At 42.9% G+C, this 24,493-nt stretch overlaps 1 protein-coding gene and 1 long non-coding RNA gene across 3 annotated transcripts in view; one reads left to right on the top strand and one right to left on the bottom strand.

Annotated features, from left to right (window-relative positions):
• RASGEF1A (RasGEF domain family member 1A) overlaps window positions 1-24,493 on the top strand; it is a 374,005-nt gene that overhangs the window by 318,622 nt on the left and 30,890 nt on the right. For both annotated transcript variants that reach the window (XM_033943511.1, XM_033943510.1), the window contains 2 exons: window positions 10,967-11,095; window positions 19,657-19,794. In XM_033943511.1, the coding sequence (XP_033799402.1) occupies window positions 10,967-11,095; window positions 19,657-19,794 (267 nt within the window). The remainder of the gene's footprint in view (window positions 1-10,966; window positions 11,096-19,656; window positions 19,795-24,493) is intronic.
• LOC117359994 overlaps window positions 15,967-24,493 on the bottom strand; it is a 43,808-nt gene continuing 35,281 nt past the window's right edge. Inside the window, exon 4 of the long non-coding RNA XR_004539340.1 lies at window positions 15,967-16,652. This is a non-coding gene — a long non-coding RNA (uncharacterized LOC117359994). The remainder of the gene's footprint in view (window positions 16,653-24,493) is intronic.

Raw genomic sequence — 24,493 nt, forward strand, 5'->3', positions numbered from 1 at the left:
GCATAGCGCACTTTAGTAAAAAGAGGGGTTAAGTCTCATTGCACGAAATAGAACCAATACTAAAACTGCACGAGTTAGTAGTAAAATAACACCTCTTAATAGTAGCCCCTGTTTATAAATATGCCCCTTAATAAAGTGCCTGAAACCTCATTAGCAAAAGAAAAATGCAATTTGTACAGCTGGCAGTAGCGCAGTCTGGCACTTATCTGATAGATTAATGGACTTCTATTGTGGTTTGTGTCTCATCCACTCGCCCTCCAGTCACATATACTATGGGCTCCTTTTACGAAAGGCCTTAACGTGCGGAATAGCGCGCGCTAAATTGCCACATGCGCTAGCCGCTACCGCCTCCTTTTGAGCAGGCAGTTTCAGACGTGAGTGAATTATTGTTCTAAAAAGTCCTTATTCTATGTTTAATGAAGCAGAAGATATTGAAAGAGTCAGTATATGCCACAGGTTGTAGCATAAATCATTAAGTGGGATGAGATAGGATGTCAAAGCATTATGGCATATTTTCTGAAGTTCTGAACACAGACGTGTCTTCAGACATGGCTGACTCAAGAGTGCAAAAGAGAGAGAGTGAGCGGCGGATGGAGTTTGAGGAAATTAAACCATGCACGTTTTATAACAACAACAAACTGCTTTCTCAGGCCAGGATTCTGGGTTATCTGTCATGATGTCAAGCCAAAGGAGCTTTTCTTTTTCGTGCCCAGCGGTTGTCTGGGTTGCTTTTCAGAACTCCTTTGAGTGACATCAGCGATCTTGCCTGGCTCCAGTTCATTTTTCTGTCCTGATAAAAGGCGTTGTGGCTTTGTTCCCTCAAAAACTGGTGTAAAAGTTTACTGTATGATTCATGTCCTGCCAACAAATGAAGCATCTGATTTGACTTTATGGATTGATAGAATAGCACTATCACTTCCAGATGTTTTTCTGGTAATATGTTTGATTGTGTGTTACTGTAGCACTTTCTGCCCCTCTATGGGGTGTGTAATTCTTTTCCTTTTTGAATTTCTTTTTTTTCCAGCTGTCTAAGGTTCAAACATGTTACAAGCAGATGCAGTAGATATTTCCCTGTCTTGGTGGTCTTTACAATTTAAAGGACCGATAACACAGTTTAATGTGAAATTTGTTTATTAGGATTTTTCAAACTTTTTTTTTTTTTAAATCAAGAATTCACCTAAGACGGGCGGGGGTCTTTCGTCGGTGGGAATTTATGGGGTTGGTCTGCATGGGGCAATTTGTTGATATGGAAGAGCAGAAGGTGCAACCCTTTGCAGATCTCCAGAAGAAGTATGGCCTGGATTCTAGGGACTTGTTTCCCTACCTCCAGACGAAGGACTATATCCAGCGAGTGGGGGTTCCTGAGAGAACTCCTTGGGAGGGAAAACTGAATTTGAGAAGCTGTTGGGCCCTGAGGTGAAAAAAGGCATAATTTCCATTATACACCTGCCTCAATAGTAGATCTTTTGTCCCTGAAATATATGTCTGCCTGGGAAGTGGATCTGGGTCAGGTTATCAGCCCTGACGAATGGGAAATGACTTTGAAGCATGCAACTACTCTTAGCCTGCCCACTGTGATGACGGAAAATGAATACAAAACTTTGTTACGCTGGTACTACACCTCTGTTTTGTTCGCAAAGCTGTCTGGAGGGGGAAATGGAAAGTGTTGGCGGGGATGGAGGCTTTAGGGTTCCTACTACATATGTGGTGGGACTGTGGAATGGTCCGGGGGTTGCATTTCTGTATTTCGCATTTTATCTATTGTTTTCAATAAGGCTCTAGAGCCCTCAAGTGGATTAGTATTTCTGCATCATTATGACACTGCTCGGGATAAGGGGGAAGTTTGCTTAACTGTTTCCTTTTTTTTTTTTAAATTCTTTATTGGTTTTCAAACCTTCAACATTGCAATACAACAAATGTAACGAATAATGATACAATCAAAGCACATTCAACTTTCACATGTATATAGGATGGGGATCCCGCTTTATTAGAAAATGGCACTGTTAAAAGGAATGAAAGAAAACTATACAGTGGTCGTGATGTTCAGTATTGTGGGATTCTTGGAGGGGGGAGGGGAATTAATGCTGTTGGCTGTATTTTGTATAATGGACATCTTGTATGTCCAACATTATACAAAATACAGTCACTGGGTATGAAAAAGAAAAGCCCCTTTAGCTTGATATGACAGATAACCCAGAATCCTGGACTGAGAAAGCAGCTTGTTGTATAAAACATGCATGGTTTAATTTCTTCATACTCCATCCATCTCTCATTCTCTCTTTTGCACCCTTGAGTCAGCCGTGTCTGTGGTCAGAACTTCAGAAAATATGCCATAATGCTTTGACATCCTATCTCATCCCACTTAATGAGTTACAACCTGTGGCATATACTGCCCTCTTTCAGTATCTTCTGCTTCATTAAACATAGAATAAGGACTTTTTAGAACAATAATTCACTCACGTCTGAAACTGAATTCTTTTTATTCTGAAGTAGGTCCATATACTATATGTGACTGGAGGGCGAATGGATGAGACACAAAGCACAATAGAAGTCCATTAATCTATCAGATAAGTGCCAGACTGCAGTTTATGGTGCCTTCTAGTCATATTGTTTCTGTTATTACTGTGGATGTTCTGCTCTGTACGAGATAATGTGAATTGGCAAAAGTTATAAGTTTAAAAAAAAAAAAGGAAATCACCTAAGACTAGTCTATAATGCACACTTACACACTTAAAAGCACAAATAAATCAAAGCAGGTGCCATAAGGCGGTAAGAGAGGCCAAAAGAGACTACGAGGAAAAAATAGCCAAGGAGGCAAAAAACTTCAAGCCGTTCTTTCGATATATTAAGGGGAAACGACCCGCGAAGGAAGCGGTGGGGCCATTGGATGACCGTGGAATAAATGGAGTGCCAAAGGAGGAAAAAGCCTTCGCTGACAAACTGAACACATTTTTTTTGCATCTGTATTTACCGAAGAGGACATACACAACATACCGGAAGCCGACAGGCTATACGCTGGAAATGAAGACGGGAAACTGACAGGGTTGATGGTCAGTCTAGAAGAGGTATGCAGGCAGATTGATAGGCTTAAAAATGATGGCATCTATCCGCGGGTAATCAAGGAACTGAAAGGGGCTGCAGCTGAACTGCTTCAACTAATAGCCAATCTGTTGATCAAATTGGGAAGGATTCCGGAAAGTGGCAAATGTTACGCCGATCTTCAAGAAAGGTTCAAGGGGAGATCCGGGAAACTAGAGACCGGTGAGTCTGATCTTGGTATCGGGAAAGATGGTAGAGGCGCTGATAAAGGACCGCATCATTGATCACCTTGACAGACACGATCTGATGAGGACCAGCCAGCATTGCTTCAGCAAAGGAAGATCTTGCTTGATGAACTTGCTGCACTTCTTCGAGGGAGTAAACAAGCAGATAGACAAGGGTGACCCGGATTTTCAGAAGGCGTTCGACAAGGTTCCATATGAATGACTATTTCAAAAAATTGTGAGCCATGGAATTGAGAGTGAAATACTCACGTGGATTAAAAACTGGCTGGCAGATAGGAAACAGAGAGTGGAGGTAAATGGACAATACTCGGATGGGAAAAGCTTCATGAGTGGAGTGCCACAGGGTTTGGTGCTTGGACCCATATTCTTCAACATATTTATAAACGACCTGGAAATTGGTACGACAAGTGAGGTGATTAAATTTGCAGATGATACGAAGTTATTCAGAATAGTGAAGACGTAGGAGGATTGTGAAGACCTGCAACGTGACATAAACACACTCGAGAAATGGGCTGCGACATGGCAAATGAGGTTTAACGTGGATAAGTGTAAGGTGATGCATATCGGTAACAAAAATCTTATACACAAATACAGGATGTCTGGTGCAGTACTTGGAAAGACCCCCCAGGAAAGAGATTTGGGAGTACAGGTCAACAAGTCAATGAAGCCGTCTGTGCAATGCGCGGCGGCGGCGGTGAAATGGGCGAACAGAATGCTGGGAATGATTAGGAAGGGGATCACGAATAGATCGGAGAAGGTTATCATGCCACTGTACCGGGTCATGGTACGCCCTCACCTGGAATACTGTGTCCAGCACTGACTGCCGTACATGAAGAAGGACACATTACTACTCGAAAGGGTCCAGAGAAGAGCGACTAAAATGGTTAAGGAGCTGGAGGAGTTGCTGTACAGTGAGAGATTAAAGAAACTGGGCCTCTTCTCCCTTGAAAAGAGGAGACTGAGAGGGGACATGATCGACACATTCAAGACAATGAAGGGAATAGACTTAGTAGATAAAGACAGGTTGTTCACCCTCTCCAAGGTAGAGGGCACTCTCTAAAGTTAAAAGGGGATAAATTCCGTACAAACATAAGGAAGTTCTTCTTCACTCAGAGAGTGGTAGAAATTTGGAATGCTCTTCCGGAGGCTGTTATAGGGGAAAACACCATCCAGGGATTCAAGACAAAGTTAGACAAGTTCCTGCTGATCCAGAACGTACGCTGATAGGGCTACTCTCTGTTAGGGCACTGGTCTTTGACCTAAGGGCCGCCGCATGAGCGGACTACTGGGCACGATGGACCACTGGTCTGACACAGCAGTGGCAATTCTTATGTTCTTAATTTTCTATAACAGTGTGTCCCAATTCGGTCCTAGAGTCTCCTCTCGCCAGTCAGGTTTTCAGGATATCCACAATGAATATGCTTGAAGGATTTATGGAGGCGGTGCATGCAAATCGAATTTATGCATATTTATTGTGGATATCCTGAAAACCTGACTGGCATGGAGGCTCCAGGAGTGATTTGGGAAACACTGCTCTATAATATACACGCAAAACTGCAGGAGGGGGCATTCACTGAAGCAGGACATACAAATAAGTTACATGGCTAAATATAGGAGTTTTGTTGCCACGTTATGTTAGTATTCCTTAACAGAAATTATGCACATAATCCCCATTATAGAGCTGGGGCTCTACCCAGTTAACTTTGGTGCCCAGTTATAGACATGCTCCATAGGGATCATGAGATCCTGTGGGATCAGGAGGCCAAGAAGTCTGCTCAGAGCTCTTTGATGAGTGTGTGTTGGGGTTGGGGGGGGATATTTTTACAGAAAGTGTTTAGGGTGGGAGATGGGAAGATAAGCAGGGTAGACTGTGTAGGGCAGGGGTGCCCACACTTTTTGCACATGCGAGCTTCTTTTAAAATGACCAAGACAAAATGATCTACCAACAATAAAAACATTTTTAAAACACAAAGCACACTGTAAGCAGAGAAAATGTGAATTATCATTTATATTCCGGGGTTTCTTCAAAGAGGTCAAAGCAGATGACTCTATGCAATGTCACCTCAGTAACAACTATACTAAAATAGACAAATATACCCCCCTCCCTTTTTACTAAACCGCAATAGCAGTTTTTATCCCAGGGAGCTGTGCTGAATGCCCCATGCTGCTCTCAACGCTCATAGGCTCCCTGCACTAAAAAACGCTATTGCAGTTTAGTAAAAGGGGACCATAGTGCAAAATATAGACGGCAGATATAAATTCTCATAACGGATACATTTTGATCACTAAATTGAAAATAAAATCATTTTTCCTACCTTTGTTGTCTGGTAATTTCATGAGTCTCTGGTTGCACTTTCTTCTTCTGGCTGTGCATCCAATATTTCTTCCCTTCTTTCAGCCTACTGTATGCTTCCTCTCCTCCAGACTTCATTCCCTCCCCCAACTTTTTCTTCCTCGCTCCATGCCCCCTTTCTTTCTTTCTGTCTCCCTGTCCCCCCTTTCTTTCTTTGTTTCCCTTCTTTCTTTCTATCTCCCTGCCTGCCCCTTTCTTTCTTCCTGCCCTCCCCCAAGCCACTGCCGCTGCCGCTGCCATCAGGGAACAAGCCCCCAAGCTACCGCAGCCCCAAGTTCTCCCTGCTTCTCGATGCAGAAGCGTCGGGCCAACCAGCATTCCTCTCCCCGACATCAATTCTGATGTCGGAGAGGAAGTTCCGGGCCAGCCAGGCAGCGATTGGCTAGCCCGGAACTTCCTCTTCGACGTCAGAATTGACGTCGGGGAAAGGAAGGCTGATTGGCTCGGTAGATTGCGAAGGCAACATGAGTCTATCACAGAGCCCGGGATGGACTCTGCGATCAACTCGTGTTGCCTTTCTGATCTACTGGTTGATTGTGATCGACCTTTCGGGCACCCCTGGTGTAGGGGATTGCTATTTAGGAATGAATATATGAACTGGGGGATCTTTTCATGAGGGGTCATGGAGTAATAAGGGGGGGGGATCTGATGCTTTTTGGAGGGGCTAGGTGCTATACAATTATTTGAGAGGGGTTGGAGGTGATCATGGTAAATTGCTGTCAGGCAGGGTGATTGTGGGGGAAGGGGAACTGATCCTGCAGGATCAGGGTGTGCATGGAGAATTTCAATTTATTAAATTTTCTATACTGTTCTCCCAAGGGAGCTCAGAATGGTTTACATCAGTTTATTCAGGTACTCAAGCATGGGAGTAGTGAGTATAAAAAGTCGCTTTCATACATATTTGGGATGTAGTTGCATGTTTTATTACCCCCGCGTGCAGCTTTTTAAAAGTGCTAATAATTCTGGATGTGAGGAGACATCGATATGCAGGCTGTCACGTCCTTACATGTATTTTACACAAGGCTCTGAGTTTGGCGGAGACTCTGTAAAATATACGGGGGATTGTGCATGTCATATCTAAAATTGGACATCAGGTGTATTAGAATGCATTTTTATTTGTTACTGACGGAGGCCCGTGAGGCCGTTGGCCACCCTCGTCGCCGTCGTCGTTTTTTGCTTGTGTGGGGAGTCTATCTGGACTCCTTAACTCTTAGAGGGCGCAGTCTCCTGTTGAATCCTCTGGCTTAGCCATGTTGAGGTTCTTGGCAATTTCTCCCGGTCACCGCAGTTTAATTTTTTTTTTTTTTTTGAGGGGGGGATGGACTTTTCATTGGGTCTGCCGGGGGCCACCAGAGCATGGGCCTTTGGCAATTTGGAGGTACATCTTTTAGCTTCTGTTTGCTTTTGGGGATGGGGGTGTGGGGTTTGTATGGGGGGAATGGGATGTTTGGGGGGGGGAGTTCGGGCTGGGGGGTTGTTTCTTCTGTTTTGCCTCTACAACGCACTGACTTATGTATTCCTGGAAGCTTATTCATTGCCATTGTTGTATTTGTTGTTTGATGTTTCCTATTTCTTCTAATAAAAATATTTGACCGTAAAAACGTGCCCATGTTTGATTAGGTTTACAGCTAATAGGTGTAAAGAAGTGTCTCCTAGGCAATAAAGTTGTATCGAACGTTTGTGCTTTTTGAAGCTGAAAACCTCTATTGTTCAGGATGCCATGCTATATTCCAAGCTGGAGACACGATGTAAGGTCTGTGAGCATTTTAGTTTAGAAAACAGAAAACAGAATTTAGTAAACCCACACCCCACAGAGAGGGGTGGGGGGGGGGAAGGTAAAAACAGGAACAGAAAAAGTTTGTAGGATTCTCAAATGTAAATGTTGTCACATGGAAACTTGTGGCTGCCAAGACACAGGACCTTGTTTGTGGGAAAAAGCATGAAAAAAGCCCTGGCAAAAGAGGAAACACTGCTGGGGTCTGAGAGCCAGAAGGCAGCAGCTCAAATCCAACAGCAAAAACATACACACGTTCTTCTGTTCCTAAAGTGCACCATCTCTGTGATTTGAGGACTGTTTTTGCATCTTTCTCCAAAAAAAAAAAAAATACTTGGCGTTGCCTGATGACAGATGTCATGGGCACAGCTCTAAGCCTCTTTAAATGCAACATGCTGCTTTTTTTTTTTTTTCTTTTAGGCATGGCATGAGGCCGTGGGTTTAGAAAGAAGTGCAGGCCCTTGGCCTCTTGCACAAAAGGCCTGATGAAGTGCAACCCTGTAAGAGTCAGGTTTCATTAGCAGTCCTGTGAAAACGCGCGTTTCGTTTCATGCTGTTCCACCATTATTAAATCTTTTTATTGCCGCTAATAAACAAAGACTGCAAAACAGTATGCAATAAGGAGATACATTGGGTCCCTTGTGTGACAATGAGCAGTCACAAAACTTGGATCCAACCATGGATTTGTGCTAATATGGGCTGTTGGCCTTGTAATGTACCCATTCCCCCATAAATAGAAGTAGTATCACTGTATCCTAAAATCTAAGAGTTTGATATTCAGAACAGAGAGCTGCTGAACATCTGCTGCGACTAGAGTTACCATTTGGCTCCAGAAAAAGGAGGACGGATTGAGACATCCGGGTTTTACTTCCATTGCTTTCAAATGGAAGTAAAGCCCAAATGTCTCTATCTATTCTTCTCACTTCCATTGCTGTCAGAAGAAGTAAAACCCAAATGTCTCAATCCGTCCTCCTTTTTCTGGAGCCTTATGGTAACCCTAGCTGTGACCACCATGGCACTCACCAGTTAGTACTGGGGTGGCCTGTGATTGGAGTCAGGGAGGAGCTGGGAATTATGTGGTTTTAAGCAGTATTCCATGCTAATGCCCTGCATATCTAACCTAGCATGTAGGACTGTACAAAACATAGTCTATACCAGGGCTGCCCAAGTCCGGTCCTCGAGATCTACTGGCAGGCCAGGTTTTCAGGATATCCACAATGAACATGCATGAGAGAGATTTGCATACCAAGAAGGCAGTGCAGGCAAATCTCTCTCATGCATATTCATTGCGGATATCCAGAAAACCTGGCCTGCCAGTAGTTCTCAAGGACCAGACTTGGGCAGCCCTGGTCTATACATTGCCTGGTTAACTTTGTGGATTCAGCACTAAATATCAGTCATATCTGCATAACTTCTCAGCACTGTGGAAGACCTAGATATTCAATGCCAATGTCCAGAGAGGGCCTAGCGCCAAATATTTGAATCTAATAACTTTAGGCCGGTAGCGGGGATTCCATGGCCTGCCAAACTACTAGAATTCTTTGTAAGTACGCAACTAGCTAAATTCACAGACCAAACAGATGGATTCCACAAATCGCAACATGGCTTCAGACCAAGTCACAGTACCAAATCTCTGTTGCTTGCATTAACATCTAAAATAAGATATCAACTTGGCAAAGGCAAACAATCTATATTTGATGTTTTTGCAATGTTTGATCCAGTGGACCACTCTCTCTTACTTCTCAAATTAAATGAACTTAAAGAGTACAGGGTGTGGTACTACAGTGGTTTTCACAATTCTTAACAAACAGAACATATGAAGTTTGGAAAGACGACAAGAGATCCCAGCGATGGAAGGCCAACTGTGGTGTTCCACAAGGCTCACCACTCTCACTCACACTATTTAACATTTGTTTAAGAGCACTGGGAAATAACTTGCCCTCGACCCAGGATCACCTCTTCTCCTATGCAGATGATATCTTCATTCTCTGTATAGCCAAAGAATCCTTTAATAGCACTCTAAATTACCTGAAAAATGCTAACAATGACCTAAGTGCATGGACGATGAAAAACTTCCTCAAACTAAACAAATCCAAAATAAGAATATAATGGATCGGAGATTATGACTTGCTACCTAGCACAGAACTAGAATTATCCACAGGTGAGAGTCTAAAGTTAAAAAATTCCTCCAAAATGCTGGGAGTTACTCTAGACTTGACCTTAACCTTCAACACACATTTCCCCTCTCTAGTGAGAAATTCTTCTTTAAGATGAGACAACTGAGAAAATTAGACCAGTCTTGACCAAGATCAGTTTCAGGACAGTAGTAAAATCTGTCCTAATATCTTAGCTGGACTATTGCAACTCGCTATATTATGGCATTGCAGAAAAAGAACGCAAGCGACTACATCTAGTACAAAACACGGTTGCAAGACTAATCCTCATAAGGAATCAATATGAGAGGGCAAGTCCACTGTTAGAATGCTGTCGATGAAAAAGATAATCCAGTTCGATAGCCTGCATGGTTCATAAAGCGATCTATTTAGAAAACTTGGAGGCACTAACTTCTAATATTAAAGTCCTACAATCCTTCTTCAGTTCACACACATCACAATGCTACAAACTATCCTTCCCATCACCAAGTATGATGGAATATGATGGAAGAAGATATTTGAGGCTACTTTTGAGTACCAAGGACCTCTCATTTGGAACAAACTGCCAACATACTTGAGATAACCCACCACCTACCTTGAATTCAGGAAGAAACTAAAGACATATCTCTTCTCTCTATAACCTCATTCTTATCCTTCACTCCTTCCTTCTAAAACCAGCTCTCTTAATAATGTAACCTCAAGAACTTGATCTAAATCTTATTGTAAACTGCATAGATTACTTGCAGAAAATGGCGGTATATCAGTCAATGTTTACAGAAACATTGACTACCATTGGCAGAATATTGACCTATAACTTTTTCAGCTCTTGTATTGTAGGTATTAGAAAGGAGGTCGATATTCTAAGGAATTTAACTGACCAGAAAGGTTTCTGGTTGGTTAAATCACCTCTCTAGGGCTAGTTGATCATATTCAACAGCAACTAATCAGTTAGCAATACTGAAAATGTCTGGTTAGTGTTCAACTCAAAATCTGCTATTTTGGGGGTGTTCCAGAGGCAGAGTCAGCATGTGGCCAGTTAAGCTCTGATTTTTAGGCTAAGGTCACCACATAATTAGGACCACATAAAAGTCAGGAAATCCATAGCTGATTAAGTTCTGAATATCACACTTAGCTGGCTATGGTTTTGTCAGCTCCGTAAACCTGGAAATTCAAAGCCAGATATGGCCTGGCATTGAATTTCCAGGAATAACACCAGCAGCAATCAACAAAACATTGAGCGCTGCCAGCTAAATATTGACCCCGAGATCTTTACTAGCAGCTTATATGGTTCCTTACCACTAACAGAAATGCTGTTTTGTATAAAGACTGAAATAACATTTGGCGTTAAAATTTCTTTTCATGCAACCATTTTTCTTTCATGTTTCCCTCTTGCTTTTCACAGAGAACCTATATCTTTACTTTCCTGTTGAGCTCCCGTGTCTTCATCCACCCCAGTGAATTGCTGGCTAAAGTGGGGCAAATCTGTGTCCGACAGAAACAACAACTGGAGACTGGGACAGAAGCAGAAAAGGTAGACAGTCCTGGTGGCCTCGTTGCCTATATTGTACAATCATTGGTGTTTTCTGCAGTAAGGAGCCAGTTCACTAAGCTGCGTTAAGCACTAGTGTGCATTTAATCCCAAATTCTATCATTGACGGGCCTAGCTGATATACATGCAAAAGCTAATTACTAGGCCTAATTGGCGCCAATAATTGGCCCTCAACACCTCATAATTGATTCTAATTGGGACTAATTAAAAGTTACTCTCACAACTCAGAAAGCACAATTCCATTAAAAAAATATGTGTCAGGTGCAGGATGTGAATGTGAAAGGGGGCTGTGGCCAGGGTCATACTGGGGATATAAGAACATAAGAAATGCCTGCACCGGATCAGACCTGGGGTCCATCCAGTCCGCTGATCCGCACACGCGGAGGCTCAGCCAGGCGTACCCTGGCGAATACATTAGTCACTCGTATCCCTCAATGTGTCCTGCAAGGAGATGTGCGTCCAATTTTCCCTTAAATCCTAGAATGGTGGTTTCCATTGTTACAGAATATGTCTGATGTTCACATAACTTGAGCACAGTCATTTTAGGCCTAGTTTTTACTGGCCTAAATGCCTATGCCTAAGTTATGCATCACACATCAGCTCTAACTGTGATTCTATTCTTGTAGAATAGCGCTAAGCACCATTCTAGTTCTTGCCAATTTATTAGGCACCATATATAGAATATGGCCCGTAATATGGGAAAAATGACCTAACACAGGATATGCTGCAACATTCTGTGTTAGTTACTTATTTCTTTTATTTATTTGGAGGGGACGTGTAAGAGGCAGAGAATTTACTTATTTATTTAATTGTCTATACTGTTCTGCCAGGGTAGGAGAGGGCAACTGGAGCACCGGCAAGTAAAGAAAATCACTCGCAGTATGCTCCTACCGCCTCGTCCTGTTACTAAAGTAAGGCTACACCAATCAGGAGCTGCTTTGACTCATAGCTCCTGATTGGTGTAGCTCGACTTTAGTACAGGAAGAGGCAGTCAGAGAATACTGCAAATTAGTGAGTTTGCGAACCGCAAATTTGCGGGGGAACACTGTACTTCTAGTCTGTGGCATAGTAAGGGGCATAGTAAAGGAAGGGGGGTCCATCCTGGACGCCATCTTGCTCGGGGCACCAGCACTCCCCCTCCTCCTCTTCCCCCCCCCTCCACTCCTTGCCCTGCTGCACACACGCCCCTTCCTTCCCCCTGTATCTTTTTAACTTCAGCACGAGCAGCCACCAACTTGGTGGCAAGTTGGCTGCTTGCGACAAGATGAAAAGGTACGGGGAAGGGGCTCGCGCGCATGGCAGGGGGAGCAGGAAAGAAGGCAGGGGAGCGGCGCCATTGCCCATGGCGCCGCCCACCCTCGCTATGCCACTGCTTCTATTAAACTTTAGTGATCAAGAGGGTTGTGCAGCAAGCAGTTGCAACTTGGAGTAGGCTGGAGGGTTTTGCATAGCTAATACTTCCCTAAATACCATTCCTCACGCATACTATAAATGTCTGCATGCAGGTCATGTTACTGATGCATGACAATAGCCTATTAACAACATCTGACAGAAAGCGAGTAGCCAACATCTTCCAAGTGAACTGCTCTAGGTTGAAAACAATCCATGAACTGTAAAGAGTTAAATAAGGTTCAGACCAGTTTTAATATTGCTTGCAAAGTAACCTGGTTCCCCTCAAAAAAAACAAAACAAAAGAAAAGCTAGCCTATGTTTCTGTCTCAAGTAGCGTGTGAGTTAGAGCTGTGGCAGAAAGCCATGTTTTGAGGTCACACCACAATGCTTATCATTCTTGCCTCCTGCACGTCACTGCCATAGCTAGTAACACAGTTCTGTCAGAAGCATCCTATGATTAAGAGACTGGAAGCAAAATAAAATCTCCAGGTTTGGGCAAAGCACAGCCCGATGGCCTTCAATGTATGGCTGCATGGAGGAAAGAAACTGCTGGGCAGAATTTTAATTGACAGCTTCTAAATCCCAAAAATAATAGCCCAGGACATCTTAAGGCAGTTGCATTATCTGGGGCCTTATGTACTAAGAGGCAATTCTATAAGTGGATGTCTCCATTTAGGCATCCTAATGCCACACGGTGAGAGCCGGTTCTAAGATGACACCTGGCTGCCCCGATTCTGTAATCGAACACTAGCATAACCCAGTATCGACTCACCTTACATTCATGTGCCTGCAGTTACACCAATCATGTTTATAATGGTCAGGCTGTTGCTTTTGTATTTTTAAAAACTGCCCCCTCAACTCCTGAATCCCCTTTTGAAATTCCTCATGTAGCCACTCTCTCAATTGCCCTATCCTGATGCCTGGCCAGGGTCCCCCTGAAGGGAAGTGAGGGTCATGAGCAATCCCTAGGTGTTCCTTGCCCCTTCACCTACCTTCTTCAAAATGATGGCCTCATCCCTTTAGTGTAATCCCACAGTACTACCACCAGAGGTCAAACTGCCAAAAAATGGGGATATTCATGGAAAGATAACAATAACAGTTTGTGAGGGTTAACCTAAACTGCTGTATTCGTTTTCCATAAAAGTGAGCTGCTTCGAGTGCACTTCCATGCTTTCTAGTTCATGGATATCATCGTGTATCTGTAATGCGTGGTAAAGAATTTCACATTAGGCAATGTTTTGGGGAAATAGCGTACCTTGCCATAACACAGCTTAATAAAAGGTCCCCCATAGTTGCCTAGTGCTGAAATCAGTGCTACTCATCTGATTTTTTTTTCTCTGCCCTAAATCTATCCACATTTAGGAGTCTAGTGAAACTAGGATCCTCAATTTATCCACTCAGGCCTGCAAAATTTTCAGTGGAGCTAACTCCAAAATCAACCTATTAGGATTTTTCCCATAGAAACAAAATGGAAGAAAACTTGTATTACATAGACCTGAAAGAGACATAAAATGTGACAATAGTGCTTTCACTTTACTCCAGCAATGCTGCCTAGCAAGCACATTTATTGGCAGATAAAGCAAGGGGGAAGAAGGGCAAAGGTCAAATCAGATTAAATCCCTGTAACACAATATTCTGCATTGAAGGGTTTTAGTAATACTAGCATTAAATCAAAAATGACAGGAAAAAAATATATTCACGCTTATATACTACCGACCTCCTGTACCCCAGGGAACATCCTTTTTCTCAGCAGATGAAAGGAAGGCATGTGAATTTTTCTTGATGGATAGAGTGTGTGCACTATGAAGGGCATTTATTGTACAGAAACAATTTTACCTATGTGAAATGTGTCAAAAATCTGTTTTTACGAGTCTCACGAGAAACACATTTTTAATGTGTTTTATATTCAGTTAATATTGTGAAAGGGCAGTATTGAGTGGGATACTGAGAGAAGACACTACAAAAACTAAATCAAATTTAATATATTTCTTGGGATTTATTAACCACCTTTATGAAGAGATTCACCCAAGGTGGTGTTCAGCAAGTTTGTTTTTAAATCAGATACTCCAACTATTTTCTCTCTGTGTCCCAGCAGGCTCACAATCTGACTAAGGTACCTGAAGCAATGGATCGATCGGTACATGAACAAAATTATCTGTGGAAATATGGTTTTTGAACTATGAGTGACAGATTGACCAAACCACAGATGTGTTGGTCAACTTCTCACTCAAGCTTCAAAAACCTATGGTTGAATATTCAGTGAGTAAGTGAGGCTCCTACCCACTGACTAGGCCATACCTGGATTTTCAGTAGCCCTTACTGGGATATCCAGGCAGACCACTGTGGCACAATTTGGTTCATGGTGGAGTTGGGGAAGATGTAAAAGTTGTCTGAGCACTACTGATATTCACTGCTCCTGCCTGGATAAGCAATCGGGACAGTAAGGCCTCATATAATGGTATCCTAACTATGCTGGTTAGTTGTCTGGGTACAGCATTGAATATCGGCTATATCCAACCTTCAGGCATACCAAGATAGGTGCTGCCTGCCTCTGGATATCCAGGTCTAATTCAGCCAGTAACACCCACCATTTCAAAAACTACTAATCGGTGGCAGCTGAATGTTGACTGGCATATTTCCACTGACTTTAAAGAGACATTTGCCAATTCATTTAGGGCTCCTTTTACAAAGCCGTGCTAGCGGTTTTAATGCACGCACCGGATTAGCGCGCGCTAGCTGGAAATCTACCGCCTGCTCCAAAGGAGGCGGTAACGGCTAGCGCATGTGGCAATTCAGCGCACGCTATTCCGCGCATTAAGGCCCTAGCACGGCTTTGTAAAAGCTTGTAGTTATGCCACATTGGTATCCCATTCAAAATATAAATGAGAGAGGAAGGTACACTTCTCCCTCGTCATTCGCGGGGGATACGGGCAGAGCCGGACCGCGATTATCCAGCTCTGACCCACCCCCCCTCCCTGCCGCCTTCCCGGCCTTACCTGATGGTCTAGAGGGCTTTCGGGGCAGGAGCGATCTTCCTATGATCCTGCCCCATGCAAATCGCCATCAGGAAATGGCTGTAGGGAGTTCCCGACGTAGTCTCGAGAGACTACGGGAACTCCCAGCAGCCATTTCATCATGGCGATCTGCACGGGGCAGGAGCGTAGGAAGATCGCTCCTGCCCCGAAAGCCCTCTAGACCACCAGGTAAGGCCGGGAAGGCGGCAGGGAGGAAAAAAGATGGATTTTTGTTACATTTTTTTTATTTTCCCCCTCCCCAGAAAAAAATTGTGATTATATGAAACCGCGAGTGCAGGAACCGCGAATGGGGAGGGGGAAGTGTAAATGGTAGAGAGAGAGAGAGAGAGCTAATTTTCTGTATGCTTTACAAACTTTTCAAAACAACCGTGCCAGTTCTTCCTTTATATCAACAATAACATGTGACTCAGCATCTCAAGTTTCCTTAAGTTTATTATAAATATCATCTGAAGCCACACCTTGATGTACGGACACACACCATAAACACTTAATCAAAAATAATAATAATAATAATTATCGACCTATGTTGTGAAAAACAACCTTAGTTTGTAACCCAGTTTCTTTCCAAAGCCACAAGTCATCTTTTTCCCCAAACAGTGGTGATGAGGTAAGCAAGGAGCACAATTGGTTCATATTAAGGGGGGATGGGACTTGATATACCACTTTTTCAGCACTTCAACACAATCAAAGTGGTTTACATGGGGCAATGAAGTATTAAGTGACTTACCCAGAGTCACAAGTGCAGTGGGAATTGAACTCGCAACCTCAGGGTGCTGAGGTAGCTGCTCTAACCACTAGGCCACGCCTCCACTGCACCCTGGTCCTCGGGTTGTCGATGTAATGGTAAGTGCTGGTGATCCTGCATTCTGAGGCTGACCTGCAGCCTGATAGAAAAGAGCAGCTCGTATCTTTTCCCGTGTGATACTAAACATGCCCAGATCTTCTAGCCAGTCGTCTTCCTCATTGCCATCGTCATGAAATCTAATCTTCTGTGTTTTCTCTGGCATGCGTGTCAGCAGAAACTCAGAACACAACAGTGGCTCTTGGCGACAGCACGAAACAGGAATGCAAGCTTGCTTTCTTTTTTGTCTTTGTCGTTTGTGGTTTTAGTACTGTGTGCACAGAAAGGGAACATCTTGTTTACATCAGCCATTGTAGCCTCTGATAAAATATTAATCTCCACACCACCTGCTGATATGCCATTGAGATTGAGTTATTGGCTGCATTTACAAAGAAAATAATCATCATCATGATATTAAAAAAATAATGCTGGAATGTGTTTGTACATACAAGACAAACCTAAACTGAATGTAAACATTGTAACTGGTTTCTGTGTTGACTTGAAACCCATACCTAACACCCAGCTGAAATCCGAACAGAATCAAAACAAGGAGGCATTCAGTTTAAGGTGGGATAGTATGTCGCCTCGGGCACATAGTATTATTTTGAATTCATAATAATGGAGCTCCTTGTGGGAAGGGTGGGGGAAGTGAGTATTATGATTTTTCTGATGTTTGCTATGTATATCTACACCACTGTGAAAAAAATAACATGGGTAGTCTCTTGTATGCAATGCTGGCTGGATTGTATTGTGCTTTGGTTCTGTGTCTGACATTGCAATAAAAAATTAATAAAAATTTAAAAAATACACTGCTCCTATGGCTTTACTAGATATACTGTATATTTCACTCCATAAGATGTACTTTTTTCCCCCCCAAAAAGTGGGCGGAAATAAGGGTGCATCTTATGAAACGAATATACAAAAAAAACCCAAAAAACCCGGCGGTACCTTTAAATGTTGGAGGTCAGTGGACAGCTGCCTGCTGCTTGTTCGGGCCCGCGGCGCGCAAGCGCGCTAATGCCTGGGCCCGGACACTTCCCTAATTGGGCCGGTCGCTGGTGCTTCGCAGGGCTGCTGCCTGCTGATTACCGACATGTTGGGGCCAGCGGCGCACAATCGCGCTACTGCGTGGGCAGGCACTACTTCAGAATGGCTGCCTCAGTAGAACTGAGCAGTCATTCAGAAGGCGCGCTTGTGGACCACTGGCCCCGACGTGCCAGTAATCAGCAGGCAGCAGCCCTGCGAAGCACCAGCGACCGGCCCAATTAGGGAAGTGTCCAGGCCCAGGCATTAGCGCACTTGTGTGCCACGGGCCCTGACAAGCAGCAGGCAGCTGTCCACCGACTTCCAACATTTAAAGGTACCACCGGGGGGCGGGGAAGCTGGGACAGAATTTAACGGTGCTGGGGGGCTGGGATTGAATTTAACGGTGCTGGGGGGTATGTAAAAATGATGATTGATTGGGGGTGCTGGGTCGGAATTTAAAGGTGCTGGGGGTCTGGGATTGAATTTAAATGTGCTGGGGGTATATAAAAGTGATGATTGATTGAGGGAGCTGGGACAGAATTTAACGGTGCTGGGGGGGGCTGGGATTGAATTTAACGGTGCTGGGGGGTATGTAAAAATGATGATTGATTGGGGGGCTGGAATGGAATTTAAAGGTGTCGGGTATATATTAGTATACAATTTGGTTCAGAATGTTTTTTTTCTTGTTTTCCTTCTCTAAATCTGGGGTGTGTCTTATGGTGAGGTGCGTCTTATGGAGCGAAATATATTCAAAGGGTAGTAGGCAGGAGAGCACACAATGGCATTACCCTTCAAACACACAGGAAAAAATAGCTCCTTATGGGGCAACAGACAGACATGCCTGGTGTTATATATATATATATATATATGTGTGTGTGTATGTATATATATATATATATGTGTGTATATATATGTGTATGTATATATATATATGTGTATATATATATATGTGTGTGTATATATATGTGTATGTATATATATATATGTGTGTGTATATATATGTGTATGTATATATATATATGTGTGTATATATATATATATATATATATATATATATATATATATATATATATATATATATATATAAAACACCTGGTGTATATATATATATAAAACACCAGGCATGTCTGTCTGTTGCCCCATAAGGAGCTATTTTTTCATGTGTGTTTGAAGGGTAATGCCATTGTATGCTCTCCTGCCTACTATCCTTTGAATGTTAAAAGTTGGTTGAAACCCCTTGCTTTATAACAAAAGCCAGTAGGGGAAAGATGGTCTCTCATCTCCCTGAGCTCTCTTCTGATAAAGGAGTTTCCAGCTGGGATTTCCCGCTGATACTGTTTTAGAACTACAGTAGAAGTCCACCTGTTGGTTTTTTTTTTTTAACTTGTCTTAATTTGGTTGACATTTGAATTCCCCTCTGAATGTTTTGTAAATTGAGTTAGAAGGAGAGAGAGACAGGTGGGAAATGCCAGTATCAAGGGGGAACTTGGCTTTAATGGGAGGGGTTTCCACAGATCTGGCAGTTTTCAACTTCCCTTTTCCATTACCTGTCTTTTCCTCGAGAATGAATTAGAGAAATGAAACTTGCACTAGGCTTACTGGGGTTTCCTACTAAGGAAACTGCTGTATTCAGAATATGTTGAAACTAAAAATGACCTAGCATTGTTGTGGTTGTGCTGGCATGGGTAACGATTAAATCATGACGCAAAAGGCCTCTGACTAATTCTTAATGGAACCACAAATTTCAAGCGCTTCAACTATTTTAAGGGTTAAAACAGCAAAACATTTGATATAGAAGTCTATTCGGTTGTCTCAGAAACCAATATACATAGTAACCCAGTACATGACAGCAATTTAGAAAAAAAAAAACCAAAAAAGAGCAATCAAGTGATTTTCTTATTCCCATACTGAAATTTGCAACTTATCAAAATAGCTGGTAAGCCTACAAAAGCCAACATCTTCTTGGTTGTACAAATGGTCTTGGTTTCATTTCTACAGAACCTCCTTTTTCTGTCACTTCTATTTAAGTTTCAAAGAGATGTATTTTCAAATAACCACAAGGCTGGTGCCACCTGCGAAAGAAATTTTTCAAACATAAAAAAACCCACACTGGTATGCTAGTTCCATTCTTTATAGGCTGTTCAGCTACTGAAAACTTGCAAATTTTAGTGGCAACTCCACTTTGTGTTCAACAGGCCTAGTTCTAGAGGCATTCCGACTCAATGCTGATCCTCTTGCTTTCCATCCAGGCCAAGCTAAAATCGTTTGCTGCCAAAATCATCCAGCTGCTGAAGGAATGGACTGAAACCTTCCCCTATGACTTCCAGGATGAGAAAGCACGGAAGGAATTGAAAGAGATTGCGCACCGGATCACGCAGTGCGATGAGGTACGGGAAGCTGGGGTCAGGAGGGATTTTGGATTGGATTTATGGAGGTTCGTGCCTTTACAGTAATAGCCGAAGTTGAGTTTTATAGTCTGGTTTAGTAGCTAGGCCTCCATCCCCAGAGAGATTGCAGTCTAAGGGCCCCTTTTTACAAAGCCACAATAAGTAATGGAAAAATCCAGTGGCATTAACATATGACACTGTTATTTGGCACTTTGATGAGAGCTAAAAGCCAAATATCATCTCGCAATAATAAACTTCTCTTTATTATGCCATACAGCTTATTTTAAGGAATTGGAAAAACTGGGATAGATTGAACTATACCTGTACCTCCTGTGTCACGTTTTTCAAATGGAATGTATTATGGCTATACAACAGGGACATTACAAAACGTTTCTGGAAATTTGGGAGCTATTGACCAAATTTTGCAAAGAGTGATTGTTGATTTTGCCCTTTGGTCATGCACGTCCAGGGTGGGTGGGGGGAGGGAAGGTTGGAAAATATTTTTTAATTCTTTAATTTGAGTGCAATTTTTGAACAAGAGTATGGGGGGTGATATATCTATTTGTCAGAGATTACAATTTGATTGATTTTAAGTGCTTATATAGTGTAATATGATTGTATAATATGTTGCACTTATGCATGGCTTAAAAATGAATAAAGATATTTTTTTTAAAAACCAAAAACAAAGCCACAATAGTGAGTCCTGGTGTGGCAAATATGACACAGCCCATAGGAACTGAGTGGGCTACATCATGTTGCCGCATGGGACTTAGCTTTGTGAAAGGGGCCCTAAGTTTGAGCTTGAGGTAATAAAGGATTAACAAAGCACTTGTAGTTATGCCACATTGTATGTGTTGGTGCTGAGATAATTAGCACTTGCATGCGTAACTGCACAAAGTGCTACTCTATAAAGATGCATGAAATGTTTTGGCGCATAACTGTAAGGGCGCATGCATGTGGGAGGAGCATGAAAGGGGCATGGGCATATCTCCAACATACATGTGTAATAATTACATGCTATAAATTGCATGCATTGCATGGTACACTTAAGCACTCCCATGTACACCTGCGTAAATGGTTCCGCCTAAAAGTAGGTTTGCCATTACAGGTGCTCTTTAGTGACATCATGGCACACATATGCCTTTATAGAATTGGCGTGTGGTAACTGGAGATGCCAAGTTATAGAATTGCCCATTAAGAGAAATGGTGTGGTGGTCACGTTAGTCCACTCTTCAAGCCAATATGTAGAAATAAAACAAAAGCATAAAGGAAAAAAAAATTAATACCTTTTTTTTTTATTGGACTAACTTAATGTAGTCTAATATTTCTGATCTGAGCAAGAAGGGATTACCTTTGAAAGCTAATCATAAACTAGATTAAGGGCTCCTTTTACCAAGCTGTGATAGCGTTTTTAGCGGCGCTGAAGATTAGCGCACGCTAACTCCCGCGCTTTGCGGAAAATACTAATGCCAGCTCTATGGAGGCGTAGGCATGTAGTGCACGTTAAAACCGCTAGTGCAGCGTAATAAAAGGAGCCCTAAGTTAGTCCAATAAAAAAGATATTAATTATTTTCATGTATGTTTTTGTTTTATTTCTACATATCACCCATTGAGGGAGGAATTCCATAAATGGGGCTCAGAAATTGGCACTAAGTACTATTCTATAATGGACATATGCCCTTCATAGAATTGTGCTTAGCGCCAATTCCTGTGCCAACAGATTTATGCCTTCTGAAACCTGGTGTACATGCGCGACTTTTTGGAACACCCCTGACACGTCCATGGCCACACCCTCTTTTGAATCATGTGCTAATAGAGTTATAGAATAGCTTGGAGCCAGATGCATGTGCAAATCCTCAATGATGCCTGTTAATGTCGGTAATTGGCTGTTTGCACCCAGTTATTGGTAGTTAAGGGCCAGGGGTCAATGACTTGCCCAAGGTCACAAAGAGTGTCGGTGGGATTTGAACTCCGGTTTCTCTGCTTCTCAGGCCACTGATCTAACCACCAGAATATTCCTCCAGTCCTGTGTAGAACATTCTAGATCCCCACTTCTCTGGCATGGATTACTTTTATATATACCCTGCAGTATCTTTACCAGAGAAAAATTCACTAGCAGTTATTTGAGCCAAGCAGCTGCTAACTAATTTGATGACTCGAACATTAGAGAAAAAGCTTATTAAACAGATAAAATGCATTAGCAACTGAATTTCTAATCATGGCAACATAAAACCAAAACACTTTAGCTTCCTACTGCTCTCTCTATTACTCATTTTATAAATCTGAATAAATTTCATTGCTTTAAGCATTTCGTCTATTTGTAATAACCCTTTCAGAGTAGAAGAGTCAACAAATTGTTGATTTGGGATATGTTAATGGTGTCAGCCACTGAACTGATATTATGGATAATCTGTTTATTTGTCCGAAAACATCATGCGTTTGGGGGGGTTTCCTGTAATTTTTGTGAATTGACTGGAACTCCATCAGGTGGCTCACCGACATCTCCTAAAGAGGAGAGGGGACTTGCTGGAGAACATTGCCCCACAAAATAAAAATGATTGAGATTTGAAAGGTATTACCTAGGTTTGGCTAGAGGCATAAGCTAAATTGGTTTCTGGAGTTGTGTTGAGTCTTTATATTATTTATATGGATTTAGCTCACACCTTTTTCAGTAAAAGCTCAAGGTGACCATTCAGGAACACTAGGCATCTCTCTGTTCCTGGAGGCCTTACTTCTAAGGGGCTTTTGTATTAAACTGTATTAAGTGCTAATGCATACTTAACATGGGGATAAAAGAACATAAGAATTGCCGCTGCTGGGTCAGACCAGTGGTCCATCGTGCCCAGCAGTCCGCTCATGCGGTGGCCCCCAGGCCAAAGACCAGCCTCACCTGTGTACATCCCAGTTTAGCAGGAACTTGTCCAGCTTAGTCTTGAAACCCTGGAGGGTGTTTTCCCCTATGATAGCCTCTGGGAGAGCGTTCCAGTTTTCCACCACTCTCTGGGTAAAGAAGAACTTCCTTACGTTTGTACGGAATCTATCCCCTTTTAGCTTCAGAGAGTGCCCTCTCGTTCTCCCTACTTTGGAGAGGGTGAACAAACCTGTCCTTATCTACTAAGTCTATTCCCTTCATGTATCAATAGAAGCTTCGTCAGCCGCAAACCTGAAGTCATAATGCCACTCTACAGAACCATGGTGAGACCTCATCTGGAATACTGTGTGCAATTCTGGAGGCCACATTACCGGAAAGATGTGCTTCGAGCTGAGTCGGTCCAGCGGATGGCCACTAGGATGGTCGCCGGACTCAAGGGTCTCTCATATGAAGAAAGACTGGGCAAACTGCAGCTCTATACCCTGGAAGAGCGCAGAGAAAGGGGTGACATGATTGAGACATTTAAGTACGTCACTGGTCATGTCGAGGTGGAAAACGATATATTCTTTCCCAAGGGACCCTCGGTCACAAGGGGGCACCTGCTCAAACTCAGAGGGGGGAAATTTAGTGGTGACACCAGGAAGTATTTCTTCACGGAAAGGGTGGTAGATCACTGGAACAAACTTCCGGTGCAGGTGATCAAGGCCACCAGCATGCTCGATTTTAAGAATAAATGGGACATCCACGTGGGATCCCTATGAGGGTCAAGTTAAGGGACTAGGTCACTAGCACTCAGACTCAATGGGGTGGGTCAATAGAGTGGGCAGACTTGATGGGCTGTGGCCCTTTTCTGCCGTCATCTTTCTATGTTTCTATATTATCTTGAATATTTCGATCATGTCCCCTCTCAGTCTCCTCTTTTCAAGGGAGAAGAGGCCCAGTTTCTCCAATCTCTCACTGTACGGCAACTCCTCCAGCCCCTTAACCATTTTAGTCACTCTTCTCTGCACCCTTTCGAGTAGTACTGTGTCTTTCTTCATGTACGGCGACCAGTGCTGGACGCAGTACTCCAGGTGAGGGCGCACCATGGCCTGGTACAGAGACATGATAACCTTCTCCGATTTGTTCGTGATCCCCTTCTCTATCATTCCTAGCATTGTGTTCGCCCTTTTTGCCGCCGCAGCACATTGTGCAGATGGCTTCATCGACTTGTCAATCAGAACTCTCAAGTCTCTTTCCTGAGAGGTCTGTCCAAGTACCACCCCGGACATCCTGTATTCATGCATGAGATTTTTGTTACCGACATGCATCAGTTTGCACTTATCCACATTGAAACTCATCTGCCATGTCGTTGCCCATTTCTCGAGCTTGATTATGTCACTTTGTAGATCTTCGAAATCCCCCTGTGTCTTCACTACTCTGAATAACTTCGTATCTTCTGCAAACTAATCACCTCACTTGCCGTATGGGTTATGGGTTTTGCAGTAATGTGCATTAATTATGAATTATTTTATTTTTGTAATTTGGGGGGGAGGGGGGCATGGAATGGATGTAGATGTGTTATCCAGTTGGTGCATTCACATTAGTACACTCTGACTGGATAATGCAGAGTTAATGCAAGAGCATTTTGTGCCTCCTAAACAGGAGGCAGTAAGAGCCTGATTCTGTATAGTCCGCCTAAAATATTATACATGGTTAATTACGTAGGGTTACCAGACATCTGGATTTCCATGGCCATGTCCTCCTTTTGAGGAAATGTCCGGGGGTCTGGACGGCTTTTCAAAACCTGTCACTTTGTCCAGGTTTTGAAAAGCCTCTTCAAATCGC

This window comes from Geotrypetes seraphini, chromosome 4, assembly GCF_902459505.1.
Source record: "Geotrypetes seraphini chromosome 4, aGeoSer1.1, whole genome shotgun sequence".
Classification (NCBI taxonomy): domain Eukaryota; kingdom Metazoa; phylum Chordata; class Amphibia; order Gymnophiona; family Dermophiidae; genus Geotrypetes; species Geotrypetes seraphini.